The sequence below is a fragment of the Bos indicus genome, chromosome 17, assembly GCF_029378745.1.
Source record: "Bos indicus isolate NIAB-ARS_2022 breed Sahiwal x Tharparkar chromosome 17, NIAB-ARS_B.indTharparkar_mat_pri_1.0, whole genome shotgun sequence".
NCBI classification, from domain to species: Eukaryota; Metazoa; Chordata; class Mammalia; order Artiodactyla; family Bovidae; genus Bos; species Bos indicus.
Genome location: NC_091776.1, coordinates 12,395,339 through 12,419,561, shown reverse-complemented (window position 1 = coordinate 12,419,561; position 24,223 = coordinate 12,395,339). Strand labels below are relative to the sequence as shown.

The 24,223-nt window shown below is 42.5% G+C and overlaps 1 protein-coding gene across 8 annotated transcripts in view; it reads right to left on the bottom strand.

The window, feature by feature from the left end:
- ZNF827 (zinc finger protein 827) overlaps positions 1 to 24,223 on the bottom strand; it is a 190,585-nt gene that overhangs the window by 100,852 nt on the left and 65,510 nt on the right. For all 8 annotated transcript variants that reach the window (XM_070769035.1, XM_019977811.2, XM_070769037.1 and 5 more), the window contains exon 5: positions 15,262 to 15,495. In XM_070769035.1, the coding sequence (XP_070625136.1) occupies positions 15,262 to 15,495 (234 nt within the window). The remainder of the gene's footprint in view (positions 1 to 15,261; positions 15,496 to 24,223) is intronic.

Below are 24,223 nucleotides of genomic sequence, written 5' to 3'. Positions count from 1 at the left end.
TGCAAGAGGTTCCTGCCCGAGATAACTCAGCTGGGCATTTGCCAATGTTTCCAGCCACAAAACTGAGCTCAGAGCAGCAGCACAAATTCTGGACTCGAGTCAGGGCCTGACACTGCCCAGGGTTAAACTATGTAGGGGGCTCCCTGACACAAAGGAAGGTCCCTCAGACCGGCCACGTGGTAGATGATCACAAGTCAGAATACGAGCATCACACACAAGGGCTACATTCGATTTCACTTCTATCCAGAGGACAAGAATTAAAATCTTTGAGTCACCGAGGGCTCCGGGAGATGAGCTTCTCCGGCCAGCAGAGGCTGTGGAGGGGGCCAGTCATTATCTGTTGAACTCTGAGTGTCCCGGTGTTAATGTAAAACCTCTCCCAATCATCTTGTTTTCATTTGATGATTTCACGAGAAATTAGCTAAAGAGGTGCATTTAAACTGTATGTCTGCCATTTGGTACCATTCCAAATGATCTCATTTTTAAAAAATTAACCTATTTTTCATCTAATGTCCAGAATATACTTTTCTTGTCTCACATTTTTAAAAAAAGGGAAAAAGGGTCAATTCAAGTATCTGATCTAAACCTAAAGCGATTTAACATCATTATTCTTTGCCACTTAATAAATCTAAGTCCTGTCCACCTCATCTGTTGTGATTAATAAGCCTTTGTATACCCTTCTGTGAACCTGAATGCAGGAAGGATGGGGTTGGGCTGGAGGGGACGCACAAGTAGATTTTAAACACAACTCCTGAAAGATTCAGAAGTCCTGCTGATATTTAAAAAAACTGACCAAAAAGCAAGGTCCATCTCTGCCTGGTGGTGGGTGGGCCATTGCCTGACCCTCAATGAGGAAGACAAAGCAGAGTGAGCCCTTAATGCCCAACGAGAGGAAGGCGCACACCAAGAGTTTTATTTCAATCACTAAGAGTTTTACCAAACTTTTAAATATTTTCCACTAACAGATGGTAAAAGGGCTTTAGTATATGCAGACAAGTTTAAAATGCTTTTCTTAGGTGGTGCTAAATATTACTGAATCGTGTCCCAAGGATATCTCTGTTGAGAAGCCCTGACGGCTTCTCTTCCATCGGTCAGTGTTTCCAGAAGGCAGGGAAGGGTTGGAGAGATGGTGCAGAAAGCAGAACACTGCATAATAACATAATAACTGGAACCCAGCGTGAGCATGAGCAGGGGGATGGGATGGGACGGGAACACAGGGTCACCAGGAAAGGACACTGTCTTGTTCAGCTTGGTAGCCCTACTGGCCAAATGGAGGCTTAGAAATTAGTAGTTCAGTTCAATTCAGTCACTCAGTCGTGTCCGACTCTTTGCAACCCCATGAACTGCAGCACGCCAGGCCTGCCTGTCCATTACCAACTCCCGGAGTCCACCCAAACCCATGTCCATGGAGTCAGTGATGCCATCCAGCCATCTCATCCTCTGTCGCCCCCTTCTCCTCCTGCCCTCAATCTTTACCAGCATCAGGGTCTTTTCCAATGAGTCAACTCTTCTCATGAGGTAAGTACTGGAGTTTCAGCTTCAGCATCAGTCCTTCCAATGAACACCCAGGACTGATCTCCTTTTGGATGGACTAGTTGGATCTCCTTGCAGTCCAAGGGACTCTCAAGAGTCTTCTCCAACACCACAGTTCAAAAGCATCAATTCTTCGGCTCAATTAAATCAGTAATTAAATTGGAAATTAGTAAGGGCTCAAATCAGAGAAGGCAATGACACCCCAGTCCAGTACTCTTGCCTGGAAAATCCCATGGATGGAGGAGCCTGGTAGGCTGCAGTCCATGAGGTCGCTAAGAGTCTGACATGACTAAGCGACTTCACTTTCACTCTTCACTTTCATGCATTGGAGAAGGAAATGGCAACCCACTCCAGTGTTCTTGCCTGGAGAATCCCCGGGACGGGGGAGCCTGGTGGGCTGCTGTCTATGGGGTCGCACAGAGTCGGACACAACTGAAGCGACTTAGCAGAAGCAGCAGCAGCATCAAGGGCTCAATAAATAGTGCTGAGTGAATGAACAAGGGAAAGAAAACAAAGAACACCCTAAGAATACACGGTTCATTGAATGCTCCAAGAAAACTTTATGAACTTTTGCCCAAAATCAAAGCCTTCATGGTGGATGATAGGTGAGCCTCTGCTTACGATGGGGCACCAGCCTTGGGACCCAATCTGTGGGGGTCCCCGGAGTGGGGATGGGACCATGCGACAGTGGGACCCGTTCCCTGTGGGCTGTAACTCCACATACTTCTAGGAGACTCTGAGTGCATGGATAGTCTCCCAATGCATTCTGGCTGGTTTTCAACGTTCTTTCCCACATGTTTTAAAATCAAACCTACTCGCAATTAGCCTGAGTGACTCATCTTAATGTCCCTTCCTCTCTCTGTTCCCCTGTCCTCTCTAGCACAGGTGGTGGAGAGTGACACCACTCCACTGGGGCAGAGTGATGAGGAGGGGGGCCCTCGGCTGAGAACTTGGCCCTCCTGCTTGAGCTGCCCCTGTTACACACGGGGTGAGGACTTCAGCCTCAGGGTCTTCAAGAAAACTGAGAAGGAGTCATACCAGCCTTCTGCCATGAGCATTTTAGGAGAAACTCTTTTAAACAGTATGGTATGTGCAAGATGTGCACGCTCAGTCACTCGGCAATGTCGCTCCTTTGTGACCCCATGGTCTGTAGCCTGCCAAGCTCCTCTGTCCATGCAATTCTCCAGGCCAGAATGCTGGAGTGGGTTCCCTTCTCCAGGGGATCTTCTGCACCCAGGGATCGGACCCAGGTCTCCTGCACTGCAGGTGGACTCTTCACCATCTGAGCCACCAGGGATGCCCTTGAACAGTATCCGGGTAGGATTTCCAGGTAGGATAGGGTTTGAAAGGTTTTAGCACAAGTGATTGAAAGGAGATAATCATTCATCTCATTTAAATTATCCCAAGTCCCCAGTTTTCTTCTGTATTCCACAGCTTTTAAAAAAGTGCAAAAAATATTACCTACATATCACCCAGTAGCTTGGCTACAAAGGCACTGGTGAATCCCAAGGGAAGACTGCTACCAATATTTAAATTTTTTATTTTTCACCTATGCTGCGTGATCTTAATTCCCTGGCCAGGGACTGAACTCTGGCCTCTGCTTTGGAAGCGTGGAGTCTTAACCACTGGACTACCAGGGAAGTCTCTCCTACCGATATTTAAACATGGAGAGAGGCACAATGATTCTGCTCCCAAGATACATCCCAGAGATCACTGCCATTTCCCCTTCAGTCCCAGTAAGGCTTCAGCTTTGCTAAGGGTTTCTCTCCCTCTCAACCAGAAGGCTATGAAGTTTACCTTTGGCAACACGGACATGGATCACAGGAACTTCCAGAAAGGCTGTCCTGATGGCTGCGACTCCAAAAGGGCAGGAAAAACCTTGGCAGCAACAGGAGGGTAGTGTGTGTTTGCGTGTGTGTGTGTGTGTGTGTTTAGGTGGGTTTACAGAGCTAAGGTAGCAATAGGAGGAATAAGGAAAGAAGTTCGTGACATATTCTTTAAACTGTGATGCTCACCACTCGATTTTGAAATTACGATAAATGGTGGCACGTCACATGTATGTTTGGTCATTGCCCCCACTTCTCCAGCTGTGGAGAGAAGCATGTGGCAGCCATGGGAAACCAGGAAATAGGCTTGAATCCAGCTGCTGGCCCATATTCAGAAAATAGGAAGTAAACCAATGCACAGCACAAACTCAAGACAGCCTACATATGGGGAAAACAAACAAAGTCAAAGTATGAGTCTCTCAGTGTGTCCTACTCTTTGCGACTGTAGCCCGCCAGGCTCCTCTGTCCATGGGATTTCCTAGGCAAGAATACTGGGGTGGGTAGCCATTCCCTTCTCCAGGGGATCTTCCCAAAATATATACATGTGTAGAGTTTTCACCTTCATGCATTGGAGAAGGAAATGGCAACCCATTCCAGTGTTCTTGCCTGGAGAATCCCAGGGACAGGGGAGCCTGGTGGGCTGCCGTCTATGGGGTCACACAGAGTCGGACACGACTGAAGTGACTTAGCAGCAGCAGCAGCAGAGTAAACAGAAGACTTCTTAGGAAGAAGACTGAGCGTGTGCTAGGTCCTCACACTTTGATAATGAGAAAATAGCACTCTTCAAGCCTTCGCCTCCTAGAAAAGTGACAGAAGCCATAAGGGAGAAACAGCTCTCTTCGGGAAAGTGTTCCCTTCTCGGGCAACACGGACACTGCCCTGCTCAGCGGAAAGAGCCGCCATTGCTCTCACCCCGTGTGCATCTTCAGTGCTCTGGGTGCGGACGGCCCGGGGACCAACACCCAGCTGAGCCCCAGCCCAGTGGGATGTGGCCACTTGGCAGCAGACAGAGGAGTCTCCTCTCCAGAGGGAGGTCTGTGATACCAGCCTGTGCCCAGATGGGCACAGAGGACATGGGGTTTAATTATACATGCAAATGTTCCCCTTCTGTGACATGAGTAAGTTAAAAGTGAAAGGTTAATATGGCAACAAGAAGAAAAACCATCATGGAATGAGAATGCTTTAGAGCTCTCGTTGAGGAAAATAATAGCTATGCTCTGCCTCACAAGACCACGACTGCACTAAAACGTCTGAAGCAGGGAGCCAGAAGAAGCTAGAGTGGTGTAAGAGATTCTAAGGCATGGGCAAGACACACCGTTTCTACCTGGCAGGGAAATTTGTCCTCTCAGTGAAAAACAGAACAGAATGTTTGACTGGTTACTCAAATATTTGCAATCGGCTCCCTCAGAAAGTAAAGCTTCTTCTTAGAGCCGTCACCATCAAATACTATTTACTCATGGCTTCTCCGTGCCACTGTTTGTATCCTGGATAAGATAATGTCTGCAGAAATGGTTTTGTATTTCTATCGAAAAACAGAAATCAACGCAGGAATACCAGAGACAGGCATGCCAGCGGTGAACACATTTCCTAGGCGTCATTCGCAATTCTTCTGCTCAGTACTGTAAGGGACCTAGAACCCCTTCACCAGTCCCGACTCTTCCTGGCACCTCCTGCCCTCTGGCCCTCTCTCACCCAATCTGGCCAAACAGAAAAGGAATCTGGAATGAAGGTAGAGCCCATGAAATTCCTTTCCGAGCTTCTGCCCGGTTTCTGGAACACAGGCCAATACAAATGTTCATAGCTATATTAATATATGAGCTGTGCACCAGGGAGATGATAATAAAACAAGCGCCCTTTGGAGTCCAGCCTTTCTGAGGCCCAGGTCTCAGTGTGGGAGGAGAGGGAGCCGGGACAAGAAAGCTAAAGGGCGGCCCAGGGGTGAGGACCCTAAGGGAAAAAGAAGTTTCCTCTTCTTGCCCTCCCAGAACTGCACGAAGCTCTTTCCCACTCGGTCTTGTCTAAACAGCCAGGTAAATAACACCAAGGTACATCCTATGAGCTTAACAAGATCTAGACCTTCAAGAAAGGAATTCTCTGGGTACATAAACAGGTCACATGTTTATCTTATTAAAGCATTCTATTCCCTGTTTGTATAAGAGAGTGTTTTTGCACTCCAAACCTCTGCAATTCTCGCTGAGTTTTCAAGTGCTTAGAAAAAGAGTCTAATTCCTTATTTAAGATTTAACTTCCCCAGTTATGGGTTTTCTGTGTATATGTCTTAAGTATACACACACAGATACATACATCCTGAGAGCTGCTTAGGATACCTATGGCAATGACAGAGTGACCTCATTACTGGTAAGACCACCGTTGGTTATATTTATTAGAAGTCCTTTAAAAAGCCGACAGAGAAAAGCAAATGTATGGTATCACTTATATGTGAACTCTAAACAAAGCAGTACAATGAACTTATCTACAAAACAAACAGAATTACAGGTACAGAGAACAAACTTATGGTTACCAAGGGGAAAGCAGGGGTAAGGGATAAACTGGCAGATTGGGACGGACATGTATACGCTACTATATAGAAAACAGATAACTAGAAAGGACCTACTGCATAGCACAGGGAACCCTACTCAATACCCTGTAATGAGCTATATGGGAAAAGAATCTTAAAAAGGGTGGATATATGGATATGCATAACTGATACACTTTGCTGTATGCCTGAAACCAACACAACATTGCAAACCGACTATATTCCAATAAAAATTTTAAAAATAAAGCTGACATATAAATATTCTTTGCTATCAGCTGAAGTACAAAATGTTATAGCAAATACAGAAATCACAGAGGTCAACCCCACCATGGAGGTATCTATTCAACAAATTAGGTTTCATAGTCCTTATATCTGAAAACTAAATATGGTAAAAATGTACATAAAGACAGGCTTTCATGTTAATAGTAAACAAGCCTCCATTTTTTACCCAATTTTTGGAATTATGGATATGTGATAATTCCCTATCACAAGCAACAAAAGAGAAACAAATTGGATTATAAGTAAAACCTTTTGCACTGCAAATAATACCATCAAAAAAGTGAAAAGCAGGATGAGAGAAAGTATTTGCAAATCATATATCTGATAAGAGACTTATATCCAGAATATATAAGAAAATTTTACAACTCAAAAATAGAAAGACAAATCATTTAAAAGAAGCGAAAGAACTTGAGTAGACATTTCTCCAAAGAAGGTATACAAATGGCCAAAAAGCACACAAAAATATGCTCAACAACATTAGCCATCTGGGAAATGAAAATCAAGACCACAAGGAGATACTACCTCACACCTAGACGATGGCTATAATAAAACAGACAGACAATAACAACTTTTGGCAAGGATGTGGAAAAACTGAAACTCCCATACATCACTGTGGGGATATACAATGGTGCAGCTGCTTTGGGAAACAGCTTGGCAATTTCTCAAAATGTTAAACACAGAGCTACCATCTGACCCAGGAATTCCACTCTGAGGTATATACCCAAGAGAAATGAAACCCACGTCTACACAAAACTTGTACATGAAAGTTCTTATCAGCAAACGTTGGGAAACAACCCAATTGTTCAACAATAGATGAATCGATAAACAAACTGTGGTATATCCATTTTATACCATGTATAAAATGAGTATTACTGGTGTATTCATTCCAATAATATTAATGGAACATTATTCTGCCATAAAAAGGAATGAGGTACGGATGCACGTTACAAGAGAGATGGGCCTTGAAAACATCATGCTAAGTGAAAGAAGACACTCATGGGTGATTACATTCATACAGAATGTCCACAACAGGAAAAATCTATGGAGAGACAGTGGATTAGCAGCTGGGAGGGTACTGGGAGAAGAAGCGGGGTAAGGAGTAACTGGGTACGGAGTTTCTCTCTGGGGTGATAAAAATATTCTGCCACTGGAACTGGTGATGGTTATGGAACTCTGTGAATACGCTAAAAGCCACTGAATGGTATACTTTAAACAGGTAACTTTTATGGTATGCAAATTATATCTCAATAAAGATACTGAGAAAGTAGGATGGTGTTTACAAAAGCAGTTTAGAAGTCCCCTAAACGTAGCAATCCGGAGAAGGCAATGGCATCCCACTCCAGTACTCCTGCCTGGAAAATCCCACGGACGGAGGAGCCTGGTGGGCTGCAGTCCATGGGGTTGCTGAGGGTCGGACACGACTGAGCGACTTCACTTTCACTTTTCACTTTCATGCATTGGAGACGGAAATGGCAACCCACTCCAGTGTTCTTGCCTGGAGAATCCCGGGGACGGCGGAGCCTGGTGGGCTGCCGTCTATGGGGTCACACAGAGTCAGACACGACTGAAGTGACTTAGCAGACTTAGCAGGCAGGCAAACGTAGCAATCTAAAATATATACATGATTATGGGACTTCCCTGGTGGGCCAGTGGTTAACAATCTGCTTTGCAATGCAGAAGACACATATTCCATCCCTGGTCAAGGAACTAAGATCCTACATGCCACAGAGCAACTAAGCCAGCATGCCAGAACTAGAGAGTCTGTGCGCTGCAACGAAAGATCCCGCATCCTGCAACTAAGATCCAATGCAGCCAAATAAAATAAAATAAACAAAATACATGCATTATTAGAAAAGTGGGGTACCAGGTTCAATAGGTTTCTCCAGGTGCTTAAAAAAAGTTGAAGTGGAAAAAAAAGCATTTTTTTCAATTTCAGACTGATTAGACTAGGCCATTTTGACATTTTCATGCTTTCAAATTCCTCAGCATCATGTATTTGACAATGTGCTAAACAGACAGCATTAATACTTTTTTTTTTTTTTTTTTTACTGACGCTTCTAAATTACTCTTTAGCTCTTTTATAGTTTGCTAGCATGTCCAACGTGTTCAGTCTAGGAGTGAGTTCCTTTCCATGGTGTGTAAGCAGGGAGAATCATGGGAACTAGGGAAAACCAGGCTTCTGGGTTCTTTCCACCATTCAGTGAAATAACTTGTAAGTTTGAAGGAAGGCAATGTGAGATGACATTAATATAAACCGAAAATACCTATTTTCCATCCCTATAGATTATTCCTGAAGTCATGCAGAAGTCATAGCTTATAAAGTTTGATAGACGACAATTTTCCAAGGGAGAAATACTAAATAGAACAGTGAATAGATTTTCCCTGAGAACTTACTTAGCTAAAATCTCTACTTTATCTCAATGAATTCTTTAGAGTCTCGGACATAATCTTTCATTTGTTGGGGGTGAGGGTGGGGAGATTCTCCCCCTTAAAAGAATGTACACGTTGCCCAGAAATAATCATGAAATTTCACAGCAAAGAACATGGAAACAAATAGTATTATCTGAGGCTCACCAGCAATGCCATCCTTGATTTATTAGGGACACATGCCCTTCTAAAAAACATTCCCGGTCACCATTTTTTTCCTAATAAATTAAAAAGAATCTCCACTGAAGAGAGATGATTCTTTTTTAAAAGTAAAATGTGCATTTAAGATAAGGGTGGGATGGGGGGAGGGGAGGGAGGCTCAAAAAGGAGGCAATATATGTATAATTATGGCTGAAATAAACGCAATATTGTAAAACAATTTTCCTCCAATTAAAAAACAAAACAAACAAAAAAGAGAGCTTTCTTCTCTGTCAGTTCCAAGCTGAGGCACTCTTTTCGGATGAACAAAACTTACATCTCTAATTAACCATTTCCTTGGCACAGAGCTTCTCAAAACAAAGCTTTCAGAATTACTTATAAAAAAGCTCAGCATTTCAACTGGGTCCATAGAAGAACTCTAGAATTTGCATTTCTATTAACTTTCTAAGGAGCTTCCCTGGTGTCTCAGACAGTAAAGAATCCATCTGCAATCCAGGAGACCTGGGTTCGATCCCTGGATAGGGAAGATTCCCCTGGAGACTCCAGTATTCTTGCCTGGAGAATTCTATCTTCTCCAACTCATACTGACTCTGCTCCTCTGGGGACCACACTTTGAGGAGCACGGCCTCAGGATACACAGAGTTGCTACTGGCTAGGTCAGCTCCTGGCTGGGCAGTTTTCTGCAAAACTCCACCAGAAAGGAAAGGCAAACACCACCCAAAGGCCAAACACGCTTACATCCAATATTTAAATAACAGCGGTGACCATTCACTTTTGGGGGCTCGTTCATATTGCTTCTCTTCCTGGTCTCACACCACCCTCACTCTTGCCCATCCGAGGTGTGATTCTAGGGATTCTTCTCCTCCCAGCCATCCTACACGACTGTAGCCAGGTCTGTTCAACATGTCTTTCTCCCCAGATGTAACAGGAGTTTCCTCTAGTGGGCCCTCACCAGAGCGGACACAATCAGCTGGAATTTGTAATTGGGACTAAGACATTTCTGTCCAGCTGCTCTTTTGAACAAGAGGTATACTCACAAGTTGTTGGCAATTGCCATGTTCTACCACATGGGCTGGGTATCAGAAAAAACCCATTTACGAGCACAGAAGCAGGGATGAGCAAGGACCTCCTGGGCTCCATACAGGTCCCTCCCCCAACCCCTGGCTTCAGTGGAGGCCTGACGCCCTGCTGTCCCCCTGCCCTTGGGTTCACTCCATGAGTCAACCCCAAATGTGTATGCGTGCGTGCTAAGTCACTTCCGTCGTGGCCAACTCTGCGACCCTATGGACCGTAGCCCTCCTGGTTCCTCTGTCCATGGGATTCTCCAGCAAAGAATACTGGAGTGGGTTGCCATGTCCCACTCCAGAGGGTCTTCCTAACCCAGGGACCAAACCTACGTCTCCTGCAGCTCCTGCATTGCAGGCAGATTCTTTACCACTGAGCCACTGGGGAAGCACCCCCTCGACCCGTCCCGCAAAATGTGCACCTCCTATTAAATTCCCTTTCTTGTCTAAACTGGCTGAAGAAGATTTGTTACTTAAAACCAAAGGGGCCCTAATTAAAACTGTTAACAAAGTCAATCTTTGAGTACCTTTCCTCTCCGTTTCAGCTCACCTTGGAGATTGAATTCACCTTAAAACTTCATCCTACCCAAGTTTACCTGCTTCTCAATATCTCTGCACTGAAGCCCTTTCTTACACAGATGATTCCCTGAGCTGTACATCACTATGTATTTCAAATCCAGGACCTGCCTGGATTCCTCTACAAGAGGCAATTATAATTTATATTTCCCTCCAAGACTAGGTAGGGATAAATGAATATAAATCGGAAATCAATATGAATCCATGTGGCTTCCTTCTTTGAGCATGGGAAAAAGAAACCCAATATACATGTTTTGAATTAAGATCTAATGGGAGGTTTCATTTACCATGTTCAGTTCAGTTCAGTCGCTCAGTCATGTGCAACTCTTTGCAACCCCATGAATCACGGCATGCCAGGCCTCCCTGTCTATCACCAACTCCCGGAGTTGACTCAAACTCATGTGCATCGAGTCGGTGATGCCATCCAGCCATCTCATCCTCTGTCATCCCCTTCTCCTCCTGCCCCTAATCCCTCCCAGCATCAGAGTCTTTTCCAATGAGTCAACTCTTTGCATGAGGTGGCCAAAGTACTGGAGTTTCAGCCTTAGCATCAGTCCTTCCAAAGAACACTCAGTACTGGTTTCCTTTAGGATGGACTGGCTGGATCTCCGTGCAGTCCAAGGGACTCTTAAGAGTCTTATCCAACACCACAGTTCAAAAGCGTCAATTCTTCAGCACTCAGCTTTCTTCACAGTCCAACTCTCACATCCATACATGACCACAGGAAAAACCATAGCTTTGACTAGACGGACCTTTGTTGGCAAAGTAATGTCTCTGCTTTTTAATATGCTGTCTAGGTTGGTCATAACTTTCCTTCCATGTTAGATTAATTTAAATATCTAATTTTTCATTAATGTTTCTGAATACCTCCAGCTTTCCAGCCACTTATTTTTATGGGATTCATATTTTTAAACAGCATTCTTATCTGCCTACTTCTTGGTTCAACCATACATGTGGTATATTGTACATATGCATGACCAGGGAGAAGAGGGCATTTCTTTGTTTCTTTGAGTCTAGCTACTTCTCTTTTTTTTAATTTATTAAGGTATGGTTGATTTACATTACAGCTACTTCTCTTAAAGCGCAAAAGAGACAGAGTAGATAAAACTTTGTGTCACTTAGGGCACTACATCATACCTGGGATAACACATCTGCTCTTTAAGTTTTCAAAGTCACTAGACGCTGCAAAACCAGAGGTTAACAGTGACTTGATTCTCTTTGTCTGTCTGATGTTATGTAGCCTCTGAATTTGATTTCAGGATTTGGGTCTTTTTAAATCAGGACTTCTGGGAATTATCTTTGGCAACTATATGCTTAGCAGAAAAGTCTGATTATCTTGGCTGCCTTGTGTCACATAACAACAGGTAGTCCCAGACACCCAGTGGTTTTCTTAGAGTGGGTTGCTTTCTTTATGGTAATCAAGTTACTTGGCCCAGCTGCCAGGAACTTGACTGCCCAACTAACAACTGGAAATAGGACTTTAGCCACAAGGAAGGAAGAAAACTCAGATTTTCCTAAACACACAGTGAATGAAAAATTTTGCCTGGTCACTAACACATCTGTGTTTTCCTCATGAAACAGAAATGTCAATTTGGAAAACAATATAACTACAGAGGTTTCTCCACCTAGGGAAGTTTCACATGATATCTGACCTGGCCATGAGCCCAACATCCATCACGAAGGACTTAACATAAATTAATTTAAAACTGGAAATGAGGCAGCTGACATTGTTGACTAGTTTCCTCTTGTTAATTCACGGAAAAGATTGAAAGGACCTAAGCTATGGCAGATCATAGCTTTGAAAGTCAAAGAAATAAGTAACAGAGAAGAAAAATTCTCTTATTCCACATTTTAGGTATTCCTTGGGTCAAAACTTAAAGAAGGAAAAAAATGTACGGTGATACATGGGACATACTTTTCTCATCCAACTCTTCTGCACCATATGGATTTTCCCCAGGGGAACAGAAGACTATAAAAGAAAATTAGCAACGCAGGGACTCCCACACATAGGAATACCTGTAGGGATATCAGATGAGAAGCATAGACGCTACTCCTGTCTATACAGGGACAGGAGGAAATACCACGGAAAAAGGGGGGCCCGAGGACCCAGACAGGTCCTCTCCTCAGATGCCTTTCAGGGCATAAACACAGAATTGCTAAAATTATAACTTGAGGAAACACAGCATAGGAGGTTTTCTTCCTAACATCTTCCTTCTCCCAAAAGCACCAATCTGTCCGTGATTAGAAACACTAATGCCCACTTTAAACCTAATAAAAGGTGAGGTCTCTTTACCTTTGTGGCTTAGGAATGAAAAGACACTTGTTATTTTCAAGTCACACTCCTATTTTTAGGAATGACTTGGAGACTTCTTCACAGTTTCCTGGCCACAATCTGCTAGACTGTACAAGTACGAAGTTCCAAGTGCAAAGCACTGATTGAATGCATTCCACTGCCCTGGATTACTTCTGACTAGACCACAAGTATCTAGAAGGTAGGGACTGTGGTACGTATTTCTTTAACCTAAATCAAAGCGCACAGAATGCTTGGGAAATTTTTTCAGGGCAAAACATGCTTATCTTAGTCTTCAAACAAGTTTTCATTTCCACAGCACGAAGCAGAGGAGATGCCTTTGGAAATATGAACAGGTCATCCAATCAACTATTGTCTTTTTTGTTTTCTTTTTTTTTTTTAAGTTTGGTTGCACCCTACGGCTTGCGGGATCTTAGCTCCCAGGCTGGGGATCAAACCCCTGTACTCGGCGATGAAAGCAAGGAGTCCTACCCACTGGACCGCCAGGGAATTTCCGATTCAACTATCGTGGAGCTCCACAGCATGTGTATTCACTAACACTCAACATAAGCATTCAGAAGAGCCATTACTGACCACAAATATCATTAAATGTGCATGGCCGCCTAGCCGTATTCTATTTTGGGGATCTCATTACTACCCAGGAAATGATTTCATACTTCATTGTCTCAAATCGCATCATCCAAAAGAATTAGGATAAAACTGTTTCCTTAGAGAACATCTTTCCTTCGATCTTGTGTTTGCATATTATCTTTTGGGGCCACCCCAGCTTTCTCAGCTCGCAATGCTGGCTATGCAGCAAACTCTGAAACAGAAATATTACACGCTAGAATCTTACCATTAGGAGGGGACAGGAGTCACTGTTGGAAGAGAGTTAAAGTCATAATATGCCAGTCCATGTTATGAGAGAAGGAGGAGAGAGCTGTGTGACCTCCTTGATTTGACTAGAAAGCCAATAGATTACTGGATGTTACCAAGAGCTTTTGACATAGGAGGGAGGGTTCAAATTATGAAAGCATGTTGGCCTGAACAAGTTTTCTTTTAAACTAGCAGCTTTTAGCAATTAGCACAACCTTGCAAGACCTCCCATTTACATAGGAGAAACTGCACCATCAGTTTAGAAAAATGGGGTGATGGTAAGGATGTAATCATTGTATTATGCTTTATCTGTAACAAATCATGCCCCCTGGAAGTTCCAGTGTGTTTTAAATTCACATCACAGGAAAGAATTCTTAATCCCACCACTGGCAAATACAGGAATTTCAACTGTTCTGATGCAATAATTTTAAGTAAATAATTATTAATTTCTTACTTTCCAACCTACCGGTCAACCAGAAACACACAACTGCTGGTGAAATGACACTAGGTAGGGGTCTCACTAATACATTTCTTGCTTTCATCCTCCAAGCATTGTAAATTACAAACTGAATTTACCATCCTCCAAGTAGGATCCATACCAGCATTCTGACTTTCTAAAAATTATCTTTAAGCAGCAATGAACTAAGGATGGGCTGTGATTTGGTAAGTATTATTATTAACATAACTTTTCTTTCCCTGTTTTTAAAGTCATACCTTTGAATTTTATACTACACATGTGTTTCTTGCTCTGTACGTGTGCTAAGCCCTTCAGTCGTGTCTGACTCTTTGCAACCCTAGGGACTGTAGCCCGCCAGACTCCCCTGTCTATGGGATTCTCCAGGCAGAATACTGGAGTGGGTTGCCATGCCCTCCTCCAGAGGATCTTCCTGACCCAGGAATTAAACTTGCATCTCTTACATCTTCTGCATTAAAGAACCTACAGGGGGATTCTTTACCACTAGTAACACCTGGGAAGCATGTACTTCCAAACACACTAAATTTTTCAAAGCACACTAAATTTTTATCTGTTCTGAAGCTCATGGACAGATAGGAGACTGGGTGGGAAAAGAAATCCAAAATACATGAATTTCAAATTCTAAACCAATCTGCCAAAATTGGATAAGCTGAAATGACGTTTAGATACTAACAAAAATATTATTTGTCTCAAGAACTTAGATTAATTACTATAATATTCCATTATGAGAAATTTCTATTTATAAAATCTCATTGCTACTCTATTGCTAATCACTTCAAGTGCCGTCTTAATGGTTTATTAAGTTCAGAAAAATATTTTTAATGGTTCGTAAAGAAAACAGTACAAAAACACCAAACAGTGCAAGGTCCTCTATTAGGAAGGAAAGATATTTTGATCAATTAACAGAAGTGCTTTGCATGTCATTAGAACCCATTTAAAATTATGACCTACATCATCTTAGAAAAGCAGCAGTGTTTCCCAACAATTTGCAGTCATAATCAGGAAAAGAGGAGCGTATTTAATAAGACAGGTACACGGCTAACATCCACAAACAAATTTATACACGAAACGCATGAATTTAAGACAAGTAAGCCAGTCATTCCTGACTTTACCTTAATAATGTGATATTGCTGCCAACAGGCTAATGTAACCCATGGGTAGCCCAGTTGGCTTGCAAGTGATGGTATCAGTATGTGAATATTTTAGAAGAAATCGAGTACCTGATAGTTTCATGAGAAGTTCCGATGCTGCTTTAACTGACATATCCCGTCTTAGCACGTTGCCCTTTGCTTCCTGGGGCTTAAGAGTGTCCTCAGAGATGCTCGCGGCTGACACTTCAGACTCAGGGCTGAACACATAGCTGGACCGAGGCAATGTGACGCTTAGGGTCTCCTCTTCCTTAGGCTCCTCTTTTATTTTAAAATTGAGATTCATGGGCTCCTTCTGATTTGCAGCTGTCAAAAGAAGAAAGGGATTACATACATATACATATACGAGAGACCACTCTTGCTCTTAGCTACTCCCAACTGAATGAAGTTTGGAATGCATGAACACACCGAGCTAACACCGGAGGGACCACAACCCCATCAAAATAGGCTGAGCCCTCGGCACAAAATACAAGACACTCCATGAGAGCAGGACTTAGGAGAGTGTGGGCTTCTGAATCTTTGGAACTTATCGTATTTCAAGAAGTGCTGCCTCTACAAAGTGTCTGGGCATTTTCTCTTTGGTTTCCCTCAATGTCTTCTTTCCAGCATATGTCACTGCCTCTCTGACCTCTTAGCACTCTCCCTACCTAATCCTGTTATAGAATAATGCATTCAAACAGTTACTCTGCCATAAAACATTGAATATAAACATGTTAGTCGCTCAGTCGTGTCTGACTCTTTGTGACCCCATGGACTGTAGCCCGCCAGGCTCCTCTGTCCACGTAACTCTCCAGGCAAGAACACCAGAGTGGGTTGTCATTTCCTTTTCCAGGGGGTCTTCCAGACCCAGGGATTGAACCTGGGTCTCCCACATTGCAGGCAGATTCTTTATGGTCTGAGCCACCAGGGGAGCCCCTAAACATGAGTTCATGGCAATAATCCAAGCAAAAACCTGGACAGCAGTGGTCAGGTGAGGATGGAGAATCTGTCAAAGAGAAAAGCTCAGCACAGAGATGTGATGCTGTTGCTGCTGCTGCTGCTGCTGCTAAGTCACTTCTTTTGCCTTATCATATAAGCTGACCGCTACAGCCCCACAAAGAGTGGGGCATGTATTTGGTGCTGTCTTGCTGGCCTATATCTTGTAGTCCAAATTATCTCCTAGCCCATAATGGGCATTTTTAAAGGAAAACAAAATATTATTTTCTAAATGTAATTTTAGTTTTGCAGAAAAGCTGCAAAGATGATACAAAAAGTTCCCACACATCCTTCACCCAGAGTTTCCTAAAGTTAACATCTTATGTAACCATGGGGCATTTGTCAGAGCGAAGCAATTCCCATTGCTATGATCTAAGATCCAGATTGTAGTCAGATTTCACCAGTTTTTCCACTGAAGTCCTTTTCCATTTCTAGCATGGTTGGCTGGTGTGGTGTGTGTGGTCAGAACAAAGCTGACTGGCCTATTATGGGATGGATTCTGTGGCTTGGCTATACCACAGCAAGTCTTCCCCACTGCGCTACATCCTACTTCCTGGTCTTCCTTGGGAAAAACCAAGAAGGAAGACAAGCAGCCTCGTGAACCACTTGCCACTTTCACAGGCATCTCACTTCCCTTTAAAGGGTCAGAGTAGGAAAACTTTAGGTTGGTTATATTAGGTATACTGGTATTTTGAGAAAGAAGATCTCATCCCAATACAGAAATTTTAGAAACGCTTACTAGAATGAGCCTTAAGCTGATACCTGCTTAACAAAGAAAAAAAAAATAAAAGGATAAATCCCCAAAGCAAACACCTATCACCCCCTGCCCACCACCTGCCTCCAGCCAATACGTAAGCACAAAGTTCTTTCTTTCTGTCTCATGCCCCACTAAGAATATTTATTCTGGAATCAGAAGTTCACACAGACCAGCCTATTTGGAAACTGGACCCCAGCAGGCTACTGACCTTTGGAAGTTTGACTACCTGAAAGATGAAGTGAGTGTGCATGCCCAGTTGTGTCCGACTCTTTGTAACCCCATGGACTGTAGCCCGCCAGGCTTCTTCATCCATGGGATTTTCCAGGCAAGAATACTGCAGTCGGTTGCCATTTCCTTCTCCAGGGGATCTTCCCTGCCCAGGGATAGAACCCACATCTCTTATGTGTCCTGCATTGGCAGGCAAGTTCTTTACCATTGTGCCATCCGGGAAGTCCAGACAGACAAAGAGCTAAGACTAAAACCCAAGTCCATGGATTGTCCACTTTGTATCCCTTCCCACCATCACACCATCCCTCCATCTCTGGTCTCTGTGTTACACCAACACTTGAATGTAACTTGACCTTCACGTCTTTGCTAAAATACCACCCTCTCAATGAAGGCCCTGACCATCCTAATCAAGACTGCAACCCCCACCCCACAGTACCCCCGATCTCTCTTACCCAACTTTAACTTTCCTTTTTACTCCAAAATGTTTATCACCGGAAAACACTTCATTGTGGACTGGATTTTGTCTGCCCACCTCCCCAGATACATACACGGAAGGCCTAACTCCCAGTGTGACTGTATTTGGAGATGGGGAGGTAACTGGTTAAATGAGGCCATTAGGGTCGGGTGTGACCCTGATCCAATATGGTTGGTGTCCTGAGAATGAAAGAGACACGAAGGATGTGCATACACAGAATAAAGACCATGAGGGACGCAGCAAGAAGGCAGTCATCCTGAAGCCAAGGAGAGAGGCCGCAGGAGAAACCAAACCTGCCCGCACCTTCATCTCGCACCTCCAGAATGATGAGAAATACATTTCTGTTGTGTGAGCCACCAAGACAGCCCCAACACACGAACCCATACTACATCATTTTCTTGTTTATTATGTTAACAATTTATGGTCTACTTCTCCAGTTCAAAGATAGGTTTTCATGAAGGCGATGACCTTTATGGGGTTTTCTTTCTATTTTTTCACTTTCTCCCTCAAAAAATTCGTTTTATTGTGAAATAAAATGTCATTAAAAATGTGCATAAAACTGATATGTAGAGTTTAACAGGTAGTTATAAAGTGAATGACACTGTAAAAATCCTTTTGGGTCAAGAAACAGAAAAGCCCTGTTTACTTAACAAATAGGAAGCTCATGAGTCGGTGCGTTATGAAGAGAGGTGTGTCTGTCATGGGCATCCTTCCTGAGGTCTGGGGAGTACATTCGAGCTCAGTCACTTCAGCCGTGTCTGACTCTTTGTGACCCCATGGACCACAGTCTGCCAATTTCCTCTGTTCATGAGATTCTCCAGCCAAGTATACTGGAGTGGGCTGCCATGCCTTCCTCCAGGAGACGTTCCTGACCCAAGGATGGAAGCTGCATCTCCTGCATTTCCTGCACTGCAGGTGGGTTCTTTATCCACTGAGCCATCTGGAGAGCCCAGGGAGTATGTTAAACCTTTCAAAAATGAGCTAGGAGGGAGAGCGGATGCTCACTGCATCCTGTCTACTTCCCATCATCACAGGCAACGACCTTTTTTTTTAAATGCTGACGTACCTTGAGGGTGTAGAACAGGGCCTGGAACAACACACAGTAGGTACTCAACATATATTTGTTGAATGAATAAAATATGTTGGTCACAAATCAGTGATACCTGTTGGCACTCCATTCATTACAACTCATGGTAAACAAGAACTATGAACCCCAAAATATTTTACCAAAGGCAATCGGAAGTGCTTTCCCAAGGTATCATCAGATCCGGGATAAAACTTCCCAGATAAAGGTAAAAGCTCTGCTACTACACTACAACTCTTATTAAGGCGTTTCTGACTCATCACTTGGACTTTGGTATTACTAAAGGAGGAACCCAGAACAATCTCCAGAAAAGCGCTGAAAATCTGGTCCAGTGGGGACAATGCCTTTGGAAACTGAACCCAAGAAAACAAAGCCGTGCCTAGAGCAATGTCCAAGCATGTATTTTGGACCTCTACAGAAGGTAACTCCTAAGAGAATCCTGTTTGGTTAGCACATTTCTCCCCTTTCAACTACTTCTGGAGGAGTTTTTATCAGCCATCTCCTAAAGTTTCTCTCACCTAAGCCTTTCTTCCAGAATCCTTCATAAAACCTTTTCCAAGGGTATCCTAATTTAGTGGACACAGAGTAATTAAACGGATGCTGTCTATTAAGTCTGTAACTTCAGTTCTCTGGGAAGGAACAATACGAAGTGACTGGTTATGTATTTTAAAAATGCTTTAGATCTGCATATTTTATTTTTGAAACTTTAAAAAAATATTAAGGTGAGGCTAGGAAAGAAATAAGAAACTGCTGGAGCCCTAGAAGCAAATCCCAACTATTGGAGACGACAACCATTGAGCTAATGTTCTCTGAAGGTACAAGGTAGCTTTTGGGAGCATTAGTCAGAATACATGCTATGTAAGATTTAAGGGGCAAAAAAAGATATTTGGCATTGTTAGCACAACCCAAATCTAACAGAATTGCAATGACACTGAAAAAAAATACACAAGCTGTATGTTGCTGTTTTTGTTGCTATTTTATAAATTTGCAAGGTACTTCATACCTGGTTTTCATTCTGACAATGTCAAGAATGGCATAAAATGAACAATGTGCTAGGGAGATGTAAATGTAGCTAATGACGTATCAAAAAATATGTGGGAAACCCTCATTCGTCCAAGTTTAAATTTCCCAAACATTTAGGTCTAAAAAGATGATTTAAAAATAGCAATATGAAGGCTACACTGCTTTCTTTCAATTATCAGAAATATTTGCACTGAGAATAGTATATAAAGTCTTATATTTTAAAATTAATATGACAATAATTGCCATCATTTTTTTTACTATCATACTTTAAAAAAAAAACCTATTATCTTTTACAGAGAAAGGTGGAACTAAAGATGTTTTCTTTCTCTTTGGGGAAATTGCTAGAGAAAAGCAGTAATCTATGACTCACTGCCTAGTCTTTGCTCCACTCTTACCACTAAGAAGATCTGTGCACATATGGAACTCAATTCATAAAGAACTTTCCCAGCAACTGCCTTGACTTCTGTTTATGTATCTTAAAGCTTCCAGACACTCTACTTAATGCAGCAAGGAAGCCCAACTAACCAAGAGACCCCCGTCTCTCACTGTTCAAGCATTTTGTGACCTGAGAAAATTATGACTAAAAATTATGTGTATCTGTTAAGTCAATGCACTCAACGGAGCTGGGTTGCCACTGAAAGGAAATAAATCAGTTTTTTTCTAAATCAGGATTTAGAAAGGATTCAAGATAAATGCTAATATGGGAAAGGAATGGAGAAGCCACTGGGATAAAATGATTCCAAGTTTCTAATAGGCCAGCATTAATGAGTTGTAAAAGGAACCGTCATTCTAGCAAGGTGTCATCAGTGTCATCAATACACACTGAGATTCTGTCCAAGCCCCTCCCATCTCTGACCCCAGGACAATGCTACATAACTTCCTTAAAGACTGTTATTTGGAGACTTCCCTGGTGGTACAGTGGCTAAGACTCTATGCTCCCAATGCAGGGGGCCTGGGTTCGATCCCTGCTTAGGGAACGAAATCCCACATGTCACAACTAAGAGATCGTATGTCACAACTAAAGATCCCATGTACCACGACTAAGACCCAGCATAGCCAACTAAGAATATTTTTTTTAAAAAGACCACTATTTGTTTCAATGATGCACACAACTAGCATTTGAATTGTTATACAGGAATTGATCCTTCCATCAACCACAGGAGACAAGTACTATTACCGTCTTCATCTTAGAGGTGAAGGAACCAAGGCCCCAGGAGGTTAAGGGACTGACTCCTTCACATCAGACATTAGACTTCAGGGCTTCTTGCTGAAAACACACCCAAGCTCTCTCCTTTCTCTCCGACACAGTCCAAGTGCCTTTAAGGATACTGAGCCAAGCAGTTGCACCGTGGGCGTTGGACAGAAGTGATCTGGCGTGAACTAAGCATCGTTAGTGAGAAATGAGGAAAGGGTGGGATGTAACCTGAAGGAAAGGGACATTTTCTGGTAGGGAAGAACTTTCTAAAGATCTAAGAGGGCGGAAGAAGAGTCTGCAACATGACTGCTTCTGTTTCGCCTTGTCCATTCCCTCTGGTGAAGGAAAACGACACTTTCCTTGAGTTTAATAAGGCAGAGCTCTCTTTCAGTTCAGAGTCTGGCAATTTTGTGACTACTGAGCTGCTCCATGAAAAAGTTAGGCCATTGAGAATTTTATTTACTACCTCCCTCTAAAGCAGAGCCAAAGACTCTTGGACCAGGAAGGGACCGCAGATTGGTGGTTTTCAAAAAATATCCCAAGGAACCCTAGGTCAAGCTTCAGGGGTTCCAACAAATATCGGTTTCAAAGCGAAGCTTTTAAAATTATTTAACTTAATTTAAAAGTTCATTTTAAAATGTGGATCCTTAGCTCTGTTATATATAAAATGTTATCTCACTGGAGACCACTGATAGGTTAACTTACATTAACAAGTTAATTCAGTCTAGTGTATCACTTGTTCTTCCTGCCTCATAGGAGTGGCAGCATTTTGGTTATATGTGGCTTCCCCAATGGCTCAGTGGTAAAGAATCCACCTGCAATGCAGGAGACATAGGAAACTCGGGTTTGAGCCCTGGGTCAGGAAGATCCCCTGGAGGAAGGCATGGCAACCCACTCCAATATTCCTTACCTGGGAAATCTCATGAACAGAGAAGCCTGGCAGGGGACAGTCCATGGGATCACAAAAGAGTCAGATACGAATAAAGTGACTGAGCACATGCACTAATCTTGCCAAAAATTCAGGCCTATGCATGTAAAATGTACAATTATGGCATCAGTAGGGTCTACATGCATGCCTTAAATCAGGCTTTCTCAACCTCAGCAACACTGACATTCTGGGCTGGATAATTTGCTTTGGGGAAAGTGAAAGTGAAGTCACTCAGTCGTGACCGATTCTTTGCAACCCCATGGACTGCAGCCTACCAGGCTTTGGGGAAATTATCCTATAAATAGAAGGGGGTCCAGGAGCATCCCTAGCCTCTACCCATTATATGCCAACAGCATTTCCCAGTCATGAAAACCATTTCTCTAGACATTGCAACTACCCCCTGAGCACGCCTCTGGCGGAGGAACACTGCCTTAACCCAGATGTAAGAAAAGTTTCAAGTGTGTCTACTGTGATGAAGCTTCTGATCATGGCTGACAGACAGAAACATGTAGACATATATAGACATACTTGGTGCTTTCATTTACAAAGCACTTAGTATGGGCCAGGGAGTATTTGGATTAATTTATCTGATCCTCTCAACAACCCCTTGAAGTAGTACTACCACTGTTCCCACCGTGTAGATGAAAAATGAGACTAGAGAGATAAAATAAACTTTCAAGTATCAGTCACAGAGCAATGCATGCACATGTGTGCGCAACTGTGTTTAACTCTTTGCGACCCCATGGACTGTAGCCCGCCAGGCTCCTCTGTCCATGGGATTTCCCAGGCAAGAATACTGGAGCAGGTAACCATTTCCTTCTTCAGGGACTCTTCCCAACCCAGGGATCAAACCCACATTCCTTGAGTCTCCAGCACTGGCAGGCAAATTCTTTACCAGTAGCACCGTCGGCAAAGCAACTGAGTAATAACCAAGTAGTTAATATAGAATTACAGATGGCTTTAGTGCCTATTGAAAGTTTAGGATGTTTTGTGTCTGCCCTTTATTATGATAAGGAATAAGGGCAGTTGCTAAATGTGTCAACTTAGAAGCAAAAACTTTTTATTATCGTACTCTCTGTTCAAGCAGCTGAACAAATTTAATTAAAGGGATCATGAGATTACAAGGCGAATTGTTAAAAATATTATCTCATTTGTCACAATGCCCTTGTGTAAATGATATTTCTTGAAGCTGCAATCAGCAAAATAAATTTATAGAAACATACTAGATGCTAATACTGCTCATAACACTCATCATAACACTAATTTCATGTTCAGGGCTTATCACTTAGCAACTTTTTTCTAATTGCTGGACTTTTAGAAGAAATAAATATAATAAATGAGAACATAAAAGATAAAATTAAATTTTAAATACATAAATTATGTATTTTTGTGCTTTATATATTGAGTCTGTACTTTAAGATTTTGCTTGATAAAAATGGATTTGTTTAAAAACAAACACAGAAAATGAAAATCATTGCTGTTTTTCAATCCATTATTTTACAATAAGAAAATACAGTCTCAGAGAATGATACGACCTTTTTAAAGTCATACAGCTCATTCATGATAGAATCAGAGCTCAACTCTCCAGATTACAAATCAGGGCTGTTGGAGTGACCCAAGTTCCCTTGTAACCATATGTAAGAACGTATGATCTGTTTGGGTATCTGGGATTTTTTTTTCTTTTGACTACTTGATGCACTTGGTGTGAGAAGAAAATAAATTGCCTGCTGAAGTCATAAGGAAAGCCAAGATTTCATTAAATCATAGCTAGTAACAGTGAAGCATATTATATTCAAATAGAAGGTTTCAAACATTAGCTAAATATTTTCAGATCTTGTTCTTTCATAAGGTAAACCACTTAATTGGTCTTAAGTCGTTATATATTTAGTGTTTAGCAATGTCTTAACCATCTTATATTTCTCATTATATTTCATTACATTTTTTATCCACATCTGAGCTAATCCTAAGTCATACTTCAGGATCTATGTCCCCAGACCAGGGCCACGCAAGTCCCTGTGAAGCTACTGCGATTATAGACATAGTAACAAAGGGAAACAAAAGTGTCTCTGGAGCAAGGTCAAGGGTAATAGCAATAAGCAATGCCACAGACCTTTAAAATAAATAAATACGGCTCTTCTCTGTGAACCAAACTATTCCAAGCCACACACAATGAGCAAGCGTGGCTACCTGCAGTCATCACTTAACAGAGCGGATCTCTCCCTTGTCAAAAGCAGGAAGAGCCAGTCCTGAAAAACCAACCAGGCCTCAAGCCAGGAGTAAATGGGAAAGAAAACTGCATTGTGAATTCATGCTATTAACATATCCAAAAAAAAATAAGTTGTACAAACAGTGGTGAAGTGACCTGTATG